The 12,366-nt window shown below is 34.1% G+C and overlaps 1 protein-coding gene across 1 annotated transcript in view; it reads left to right on the top strand.

Moving 5' to 3' along the window:
• Positions 1 to 536: 536 nt before the first annotated feature.
• Positions 537 to 12,366, top strand: part of LOC149792934 (scavenger receptor cysteine-rich domain-containing protein DMBT1-like) — a 55,054-nt gene continuing 43,224 nt past the window's right edge. The window contains exons 1-2 of the mRNA XM_089966781.1: positions 537 to 675; positions 10,636 to 10,723. Coding sequence (XP_089822907.1) covers positions 631 to 675; positions 10,636 to 10,723 — 133 coding nt within the window. The 5' untranslated portion in view covers positions 537 to 630. The remainder of the gene's footprint in view (positions 676 to 10,635; positions 10,724 to 12,366) is intronic.

Genomic DNA, 12,366 nt, shown 5'->3' with positions numbered 1-12,366 from the left:
ATATTAAATATAATATGATTAATTATTTATATTACAAATATTACTAAAACTGTTTATCTCTATTTGTTAATAAATTGTATATATAGTTATCAGTAGAGATATATGTATCTTTAAGATCCAGTTTTATATATATTTTTATGTATTAAGATATTATTAATCTTTGCTGTATATGCACATCTCCATGCAAATTATTCGTTAAAGTATTAGATAATTACGTTAAAAATGTAAGCTATGACGTCATCTTATTTATATCATTGTTTATTTCATTGATCACTTAGAAACAACATATTTAATGACGTAAGCAATGATATTGAATTCAGTCTGATGAAGCATTAAAGCGAAACCGGTCACACATTCTACGTGTTGGTGTTGTTTATTTTATAATATATATATATATATATATATATATATGTGTGTGTGTGTGTGTGTGTGTGTGTGTGTATCCAAGTATTCATAATCTATACCAGAAAGTTCAAAGTACAACATTTCAATTAGGTTAGATTTAGGTTTAGTCTCTACAACGATAAATAGTTCAATTTACATCCATCTCGATATCGCGTTGATACCAGTTTTGCCACGTCAAACTTCTTCTTTCCCTCCCTCGCGTTAGTTTAACTTTATCTGGACGGAATGAAGGTAATGGAAACGTTGTGCTTGAAGAATGCGTGCTTACTGGTGAGTACAAATATTTTGAAACACCATATTTCATTGAGGTCGAAGATATGGTATATTAGTATAAACGAATGCAGACGAGTTAGCAATGAATTGTGGACAAACTGCTGTAAAAGTAATATGATCAATGTGTAGTTTGAGAATACGACCGATACAAGTAAGTATACGAGTCATATCCGTGGATATGACATTACCTTTGCAACTATGACTCGTCAATTGAAAGATATGTAATAAATTATAAATGAACACTGAATTTTGACTAAATTAAAATAAAGAATAATCACATAGAATGATAAGTGACATATCGAACCAGTGGCAAGAAATAATTGTTTTTCCGAGGGAATATAAGTCGTTGTAGGCTGAAATGACTACCTCGACATGGTGTCTATAGAAAACACAGGTTATAGTATGACATGTACCATAGGCTGTTTAATTATACGATATAAAAATAAAACATTGTATTGATAATGATGCATTTCATCTACAAACTTTATTAAATTAATCACATTTACCTCGAATGTGCCTTGCACATATATCTCGGCCCTGCATTACGCGTATATGATGTGTTTAATGACGGTATTTTGAAACGATAACATAAATTTACCTCCTTAAATATAGAATCAAATTTATGATAGATTTAGAAACTTTCCGCTGTTATACATAAGCTATAACTTTATAGGACACAAATCAATTAACAACTAATTGGGAAGAAAAAGTGTATTAATTAGAGTGGATATTATATGCATAACATAAAGTATTCAAGTCATATCCGTGTGTATCAATTAGAGTGTATATCACATACATAAAATATGGTAAATGAGTTATATCCATGTGTATTAATCAGAGTGTACATTACATGCGTAACATAAAGAATACGAGTCACATCCGTGGATATAGTATCACTGTGTGTTTGTGTGTGTGTGTGTGTGTGTGTGTGTGTGTGAGAGAGAGAGAGAGAGAGAGAGAGAGAGAGAGAGAGCTTGGATTTTTATCGTAGCTTTAACAATTTTTCAGTCATGTCACTACGATGTCTGCAGTGTGGCAGTTTATAGTGATGTCTAGCACTGGGGCATCATGCCGCAGACATGTAGCATGATGTCCTACCCAGTCACAATATCCTTACACCAGGTCGACCAGTCCTCACACTAACCTCTTAATGCTGAGTGCCGAGCAAGGCAACTGTTAGTATCATTTTTGTAAGTCTTTGGTATGACTTGGTCGCGGATCCAACATACGACCTCACGCATCTGAGGTGGATGCTCTAACCACTAAGCCACCGGAGCGGTTTAATTACTTTTGCGAATATGACTCTTCTCGTTAAAATGTACAATAAATTATAAATTATAATTTAAACACTGAATTTTACTAAATAAAGAATGAATATATCAAATGATGGGTGAGACATCGAATGATGGGTGGCATATCGAATGATGGGAGACACATCGAATGATGGGTGTCACATCGAATGATGGGTGGCATATCGAATGATGGGTGGCACATCAAATGATGGGTGGCATATCGAATGATGGGAGACACATCGAATGATGGGTGGCATATCGAATGATGGGTGGCATATCGAATGATGGGTGGCACATCGAATGATGGGTGGCATATCGAATGATGGGTGACACATCGAATCAATAGCAAAAGTGCTCGTAATTATTTGCGAGGTAAGAACTTAACGTCGAATATATATTCAATGTTATTATATTTAAAATTAATAAAAATAAAAGTTAACTGATAATAAAAGGTAAACGATGGTACCCAGGGTATAACACAATGTAAAGGTGTCAAATGACCCTTTTTTATGACGCCGCTTACATTCGTCTGCAGTAAAAATTTTATTCGCCCAACAAATGTTCACATCAGATACCCGAATTAGGTGTGCGTTACGATAGCTGTTCTATTTACTATTTTGTTTGAAATTTATTCATTCGGCGTGTTTAATATAATAAACGTTCGACTTGACGTTGTAATTAACAATTGGAATAATTAGTCACATACACATAACTCGCGGTCATATTTACAAATTCACACAGGATAGCAGGGTCCGATTTAAGTAATGATAATGACATAATCATCTGCCCAAGAAATAAAAATATGTAATCAGTGTCTATCCCATTCCTGAAATAAATACAGTGGAACAAATTACGGACGCAATTTTAATATATAACAAATAAGAAATATAATATCCGGAAACATCATATGATATCCGCGGATATGAGCACTATACCCCAATACAACTTTATAACGTTTCCGGAATCAAATTAGAAAATGAAAATATCTCTGCTTGTGATGAGGGTTTCAAAGTTAAGATTATTTGGTTTCGTTTAACAGAATAATAGGTACAAGTTGAAGGTGTTTTTTGTTGAAATAAGTATGAAAATATGGTGAAGTTCTTCATCCTGTTCTTGTAACAGTCGGAGAATGCGGTGCTCAAGATTTGGCACCTTCTATTTAAAGTTTGTGACTACGAAAACAGCTGAACTATGTTACTACCAAGTCTGGATGGAACTTAATCCAGTATTTCGTTTTCAAAAAGCTTTTTTTTAAGAAAAGGATTTTATTTTTAAATATTATATCATTAATTCGCTTGAATATAATGCAATTTCACCTTTCCATAACGTTATTGAAATTTTAGGTCATGGTTGAGCAGCCTTCGTTGACACAATTAAATTTATATCTACGTATTATAGATCCTATAATTACATAAACCACAGTCATTTTGTTTAACCATAACAATGATTAGCCATCTGGAAGTAAAATAGCTATGCAATGTAACTAGTCCAAAATATCAAACCAATTTTACCTTCCCTACTACAAACAATTTTCTGCCAAAAGCCTTCTTCGTTTTGCTAACTTTACGTTTACTTGAAAGAGGAAGACCTAAATACTGAAAATCCAACTTTAAATGTAAGCTGATTAAATCGATTACTTCTTAACCTGGAAAATACGAGTACCTTTGTATTTGACGGTACAGATAAGTAACATGTTATGATTATTACAGCTCCGTACCAGATTGATCAAATATTTGTGTGAACTAACAAGTACAGTTTGAAATTTTCTTAGAGATCTGGTCGATCTAATTAAATATTAGTTGCGTAATTAATATCCGTCAAACAATCATCTACATTTACGAAATATTCTTTATGAAGATCAAGATTATAATGGGTGAAAGAGTTTCAGTTTATCATTATTAAGTATTTCATAATGAAGTATTGAAATATATCATTCAGAGAAAAAAAATTTCGTCACAGCGGCAACACCACTGTTACTATCACATTGACAATATCATTTTGGGAACTGCATGTACATTTTCCCATTAGGATACATATTTGCCCTTATGTACTTTATCGAAACTTATATTGCCATACTAAAGCCTATTTCAGTTTTCATGGAGAGTAAATAGATATCGTCGCAGTGGCAATATATTTTGGGAATTACGTATACATTTTCCCCATTATGACATATATCAACCATAACGTATCTTATTTTCCTTTTCTTCTCCTTGTCTCTCTTCCTCCATTCTTCACTCGCTATCTCTGTCTCCATTAGTATGTCAAAACTCTACGTTTATGCAAGCAGTGATTAGGTAAGATAAAACGAATTCTACAAAAAGAAAAATAGGTTTCATGTAATAACCCTAATTAGAATAGTGTTCCAAACAATTAATCGTGTAAATCGTTTGTGATGTAATTTACATGATCATTGTATTGATATTCAGTGTTACCTATACATTGCCTCTTACATTCGACGATAAGCGGTGGAAAATTTCAAGGAGTTAATCTCGCTTAAATATAATATTATAATTGTTTAAATGGTGGTTTTAATTTGCATCGCACTTACAAATTATGACTGAATACGACGGAGAAATCGAGGATAGGTGAATATGTTGATTTGAAAGCGAAATTAAGTGACTGTTACATTTTAGGAGATATGTCTCTTAGCAAACCAGTCTGCAAGCTTCCTAAGGTCACACAAGTCACACGCTAATCCAGAAATAAACGAAATAGAAAACCAAACTCCACATAGGCAAAAGTTGTTGGGTTTACAGATATTAAAATCTCAAAACTATCGGATATTACTTCTCTGCACCATTCAGCCAGCGCAACAAATGTGTTAACAAAATTAAAAATCTCTTCATTTTCGTGTGAAAACAGTCACTAACTTGACAAAATAAACATTTTACCCAAAATCACCGTTTCTAAATCATGAAAATAGCAATTTGGAACAGCTGGTAATTGCTGTAGCAAAAGTAGCCCTTACTCACATTAGAACACAAAAGCTTTTGCGTTAAAATATACAATGAAAAGAAAACGCTACGATTTTTTGAGCAGTTGCAAGAAAATACTTCACTCGTCAAGTGGAACATTTCCTTATATCGTCTCAAAAAGGTGAACATCATTAATTTAAATAGTTGTTTCGTATGGCATAATTGTTATGCATCTGTCCTAAACAATGTGGTCAAGGCGTGATATGTTCTACGCAACAACAGGTAAGTTCATAAAGACACTTCTTGAAGTTTGTCCTACTTCATAGTGCTCACATGATTTACAGATACACCGTCCAACATTCTCCAGATATAACTGCTCCATCTTTATGAGTCACGACAAATTCAGCAAATCAGATAATGTAACTGCTGGTTAGTATGCACTGTGGTAGCTAATCACATGCTGTAACAACTTGTTAGTACGCACGGTGGTAGTTAATCATGTGCTATAACAGCTGGTTAGCATGTACAGTGGTAGCTCATCATGTGCTACAACAGCTGGTTAGTATGCACAGTGGTAGCTCATCATGTGCTATAACAGCTGGTTAGTATGCACAGTAGTATCTTATAAAATGCTATTACAGCTGGTTAGTAGTGCTAGCTAACAATATGCTAAAATTGATGGTTAGTATGGTACCAAAATCGAACGCTAGAACGGCTGAATATTACGCACATTAGTAGCTCGCTAGGAAGCAAACATTTTATTGATGCATATGTAATATCGACTTTGTTGAAATAGGCTCAGTGGTAAGGTCAGTTAATGATGCGTCATACAAGCTCCTGAACATGAAGAATTGGCTTGTTAACAAACGTGCGAAATATCTTTGGTAATTATCATAACTGTAAAGATTGAAGAAATCCACCTTACTTGAAAATACTATCTTTAGTTAAATTATCTTTACTGATACGGACACGCATTCCAGTACAACGAAACTTCACGAAATCAGTCTGTAAAGTACCACCTCTTTGTAAAGGGTGTAGGTTGATTGGCGGATTATACCGTCTTTCAAGGTGTCCGCTTTATTAGGTTCTCATTCTCTAGGAGATGATCGCCATCGGTGTTATTGCCCGGATCGAGTACACTTATAGGTAGACTAGATATCTGAGCAGATATACAGAACAGAACCATTTGAGCCCCCGTACATTAAAAATCAAAATTTAATCAATTACATAAACATTGGTGATAATACAATACATCAAGAAGATACGCTTATTTTTGGAATAAATCTTTCACCGAATTTCAAAACAAATATAGTTATAAAAATAGCCGATCTGTTTACTGATAGCATTAATTTGTCATACGATCGAGTGAACGATCAAAGTCGTTGCCTTGTACAATTGCATAACCTGCTTATCTCTGGTTCAGTCTAATTTCACTGTAGCTGTTCTCTGTCCTTTCGACTTATATTTTCCTTTTTCTCTCCAACCTTCTTACTGTTTCTTATTTCTTCGGCCCTCAAACTTTGTGTGGGTAGGTTGATATGCAAGCACGGAGATACACATATACTTAAATATGTCAGTGCGTACGTACATTCGACGATACGACTGGGAATACGTCTGAAGAGCTATTTTGCCCTTTTAAAACAAACAGAGAACAACCTAATTTTATGTCGGTTATCCTACTGGGGATAGATCATTACTCCCTCTCGTTATCAGATCTTGCTATCGGTATTGAAAGAGATACCAAAGGCTATTAGTCGGCCCAAGCATGACAGACCAAAATCAAACCTCGTTTCATAAGATTATTGTACTTCAAAATGGCTAATTCATCACTTCGCACTAACACACGAGACATAACAGTTCCGTTTTAGTCTCAATTATACAAATGAATGAACTGAATTCATTATATGACTGAATTACGCTATTTCAGTGAATACACACATTCAAGTCTTTATCATACGTGAAATTACCTGAGATCGGTGAATTCAAACGGATTCTCGTAACTCATATCAACTGAAGTAATACATGAAATTCTTAGAACATAATTCCTATACAAACAACCCGACAAGTTCAAACAATTTGACAAACTTATATAAAAAATGTCATTGTACGAATTCATATATATATATATATATATATATATATATATATATATATATATATATATATATATATTAAACACAGTTACACTCAAATCAAGATAATTGATCTACGAATTTAAACTAATAAATTCATGCAAATATTATCAGATAATTCAAGCAAAGCATTATATAGGTATCAATGAATCTCATGAATTTGACGCAAATACATTTTGTGCTTTCAAGCGTTTCTCGCTTCTATCGCGAAAATTATTTCCGTCGACCTTCCAGACATCCGGTCCCTTAGACAAATGTTTTACGAGAAAATTTCTTTCAAATTGCTTCTCGGAGTACCCTGTCCATTTACTCTTGCAGCAAAGCAGCTAGGAAATTTAGCGTGGGAAACACGCCCATATTTAGCGTAACCAATCAGGATGAAATATATTTACCGCCTTTTATAACTAGGCGCCAAAAGTTGGGGTCAATTTGACTTTCCAGGTGTTTGACTAACGCTTTCTGGAATTCTTCAAGTTTGACAATTCCACTATGAAATCGAAGTTTAACCGTGTCCCTAATAGTATGTCTGGCTGCTAGATAAATGAAAGCTTAATTATGAGTCACCACCTCCCCCGACCAGACATTAGACATCATTGCAGTATAGCGATTTAACAACCGCCTGTCTCCATTAATCTAACTAATTGTTCTCTGGCCCAAGGTAATGGGCTTTCCGTAGATCGACAGAAATTTGCCCCCTCACACAGCCCATGTGTGTTCGATCTCCTATGCATATAACATGTAACGGTACATTTCAAAAACCTGTTTCGTCTGTTGTCGCAACTTCCATCATCATTCTTTGTCGCTCCATTCTTCTTTTCTAGTTAAGCACATTATATATATATATATATATATATATATATATATATATATATATATATATATATATATATATATATATATATATATACACGGATGATTAAGGATTGTCCAGATTGTAATTACTCTGGCAGAGGCAAACAGACATATATAACTTGCAAAAGCAGACGAAGTCTTCAGTGAATTTGTCTAGCTATATCAAACTTAAGGATACACGCAGTCTGCCTGCCTGAATACAGATGGAGAGGAGGTCCAAAGTTTAACAGAAATTGATATTGTACGAGAGCATTAGAATACGACAAGACATTAAGTGCTGAAGATGCATATAAACCGTTAAACAGATAGTTAAATCTAAACCAAACCGATTGATAGAATTTTAGCCTATTTAGTTATCTAGCTTCAAAAATACAAGATACATAATGGAAGACATACGGGCAATATGGCAGATGACAATGCACGGCATAGATAATTAAGGGAATATTACAATGCGTTGAATACAGAATAGAGAGCGTGACACAGGGTATAGGGCAGGTTACATTATCAGGTGTAGAGGATATAGGGCAGATGACAATGCGGTCATACATAATATAGGGCAGATTGCAATGCGGGGAAAACGTGATATAAGGCATGGCTTACAGGATATAGGTCAGCTTACAATGCGGGACATAAAGAACACAGAGAAGATTACACTGAGAGGAATACAGGATATAGAGCAGATTGCCATGCGAGACACAGTGGACACGACAGAATAATGAACGAGGCATACAGGACAGAAAACTGGATATCAAAAAAGAACATAAAGAATATTACGGATTAAAACCCATGGCAGGAGATGCTCCTAAAATGTATATCTCTAATTATATCTATAGGTGTTGTGTACCAGGAGGAAAATGGCGCTTCACAACGGAGGAGCTTAAACCCGAATTTAGGCCACAACCATTTCCATACATGCTCTAGTTAAACTTAGAATATTCTCTAATAAACGTTCCGGGGACTTCCAATTCCTATTTCTGCTTGGTCTCTCCAGACAATAAAGACATTTCCTCCTGGTTACAGTTTTGTTTGTCATCTTGAATATCTAGTACAAATCATAGTGGGTTGACCAGTTAACAACAAAAAATTATGTAACATTTACATGCATTTATCAAGGGGCCAAGTGTAACCCACACAGATACAAATGACGTAACATCCCCGTGCATTTATCAAGGGATAAAGTGTAACCCAGATAAAGCGGATGATTCTAAGTTTATATTCAAGACGGATTGAATTTTCGTTGTTAACAGAGATAAATAATCTTGAACTAATTTTCATATGGCTTTCACTTCTCCGTTATTCACCTAAATTAGGAATAGTTCACAACTATCTGGTTTATGTCTCTGTACTTCCAACGCTGAACTTCGATACCATAATCATATTCGAGTGGCAGCATCATTCTCTGTCCTTCAGCTTTACAGTATATCTCAATAGTTATCTCATCTGCGCTTTGTCTCTCCTCTTTATTTTTGAGTCGTTTACGATCACATTACTCCTGCTAATATTTCGCATAAATATACCGCTGCATTGCATTGTAGCTTTTCCACCTGTGAGCTAAGCATTAATTTATCCAAATTATCTTTTATTGCTGTTTCGATACCGTTACGTTAAATGTTAACAACCATTATATATAGAAATAGGTCTTCTCGATTATTTCTAGTATAATTTCTACATATTGCATCCAGGTCCTATTTTCTGCATGGTCTCTCCAGATAGTGTAGAGCTTTTCTACGGCTTTAGGAGTTCGTCATCTAGAATATTTAGTACAAATCTTTGCTGGCTGCAAAGTATGCATTAGCTTCGACTATTCCTATACCTGCAAAGTGTTTACACAACCAGAATGCATCGGATGCATTCTCATTATTCCATAATTGATCCTAGCATTTGACATCATTGAATTTTCTTCATCCTGGCGTTCCACTCTGTTGTAGTAGGGTCCTTAACAGAATGTCTAGCAGTATGAGTATTTCTCTCTAAACTGTGTTGAGTACTAACTATACAGTCACTGCAATTTTAATATTTCTCTCTAAACTGTGGTGCATACTAACTCTGTGTTCACTGCAATTTTAATATCTCCCTAAAATATTTTATTGAGTAACTGAATATCCATTGCAATTTTAGTATTTCTCTCCAAACTATGTTTGGGAGTAACTCTATATTCCTTGCAATTTTAGTATTTCTCTCTAAACTGTGTTTGGTACTAACTCTATAGCCATTGTTAATTTAATATTATGTATAAACTGTGCTGGATGATAACTTTATATTCATTACAAATTTAAACATTTCTCTCTACAATCTATTTAAACTGTTCTAGGTGCTATCTCTAAATTCATTAGAAATTTTAAAATTTCTCTCTACAATCTATTGGGTACAATATCAATATCCATCTAAAATGCTTCCTAAAAAGACGTAGTGAAACTTTACTAATTCTTGGTCACTGTGTGTGTGTGTGTCTCTGTGTGTGTATATGTGTGTGTGTGTGTGTGTGTGTGTGTGTGTGATTTGGGATTTGGTTTTTTGACATGTGGTGAAGTGACAAAAGTGCAGTATAACCACTATGGTTAAGAAAGCATTTCACACGAGACGGTAGACATGCCTCAGAAAAATGGGATTGAGAGCCAAGGTGGATGCTATCTAACTTGTATGTATGTATGTATGTATGTATGGATGCATGGATGTATGTATGTATGTATGTTTGTGTGGGGGGTAGGTAGGTAGGTAACATGTTCATATGGACAGTGCAAATCATAATCCATTTTTAAATTTCAGATTGCAGTGTTGGATATCCTTGTACTTACGGTAGATACAACATCCAGGTATACTACTGTCACGCACTATTTCACGTCTGTTTTGCCAGGTAGGTATTATATGCACACATACATGCACACCTAAAATTGAACTTAAATAATACCTAACGATACTAAGACTGGCACCACATCTGAAGCGTAGCAGATATATGGATAAACAGATATAGAAGTTGTATAGACATAGCTATATATATATATATATATATATATATATATATATATATATATATATATATATATATATATATATATGTATATGTGTGTGTGTGTGTGTGTGTGTGTGTGTCTGTGTGTGATAATAACACTTTAACGTTTGTTCAAATTTATTAAATATAAAAATATAATATTAGACATAACTATATATATATATATATATATATATATATATATATATATATATATATATATATATATATATATATATATATATGTGATAATAACACTTTAACGTTTGTTCGAATTTATTAAATATAAAAATACAGATAATAGTGTAACATGATATTCCGGCGAGGTTGAACTAAAGTGGGCAGTGTGAATGGCAACAATGGGGGGAGGCGGGCTTTAGGTTTGTGGCTGGAGATGAGAATATGGGTGGGAGTGTGGGATTTACAAATACATTTGAATAGAGCAAACGAGTACAAGATATCGGTATACACATTTCATGATCATGTATTCAAATAGAAAAAATCTGGCATGGATATGAAGCAAAATAGTTACACCACTGCATGAAAAAAGCTCTATTATTGTGCAGAAGAACATTAAACTGTACAGCAGACATTTTCAGAGTCTATACATGACGTTGTGTTACCTGCCGGCACAGGTAAATATATAGGATTATGTATTGTTGAATGATTGAGAACTTTTCATATTCTGATTTATATTATAAGGTAGACGCAGACAAACGTACTCGATGGACGTACTTATTTCAGCTAAAAAATAAAGTATGACAAATGAAGGTTTCACATGATTACACGATTCGAACAAAAACAATATTATCCGTGGATTTCAAAGTCTGACCATAAATATACGATCATTAGTCCTTAGTAAGACAGGTGAAAAAACATTCCCAGCCAAGAAACAGTTAATTTGTGCACCGTACGATCATTAGTCCTTAGTAAGACAGGTAAAAAACATTTCCAGCCAAAGAAACAGTTAATTTGTGCAACGGTTTTCAATGACCAGTTAATCATGATGCACCTCCAGCACACAATTGCCAATTTTTGCTTAAGCCGTTTATAATTTTGTCAACAAACAAATGATTTTTACATCTTGATGAACTATAACTACCGGTTATCCTCCTTTTACATAATGGAAATTTTTCATTTCTTATGAACTGAATTTGTCAATGTTTATCCTATCATCACTCTACATCTGAGTTAGATTTCAATAAAAATTTTAATGTATTCTTACAATGCAACTTTTTTGTTCAGGAATGTTTCTTTGTTGTCTTTTAGAGCAGACTCATACTTACAGCGTCTCCTTATGTATCCATTTAATTATCTTTTCTCTTCTGTTTGGAATAGTCTTTTAACAACAGGTCAAATTCTCAGGTTTGAATTCTTCCGTGATAATTGTCAAATATAGTTTCTGCTTCTCTTACCGGTTTCTCAAGCAACACCTTCGACGGTGGAAACTTCCCAAACAGCTTCAATACAAAAAATTACCCATTTATCGCTTTGTTTTTTCCAATCAT

The sequence above is a fragment of the Sinohyriopsis cumingii genome, chromosome 8 (genome assembly GCF_028554795.1).
Source record: "Sinohyriopsis cumingii isolate HCF-2022 chromosome 8, ASM2855479v2, whole genome shotgun sequence".
Classification (NCBI taxonomy): domain Eukaryota; kingdom Metazoa; phylum Mollusca; class Bivalvia; order Unionida; family Unionidae; genus Sinohyriopsis; species Sinohyriopsis cumingii.
Note: the sequence above shows the minus strand (reverse complement) of the source record. Positions and strands in the feature narration are given on the sequence as shown.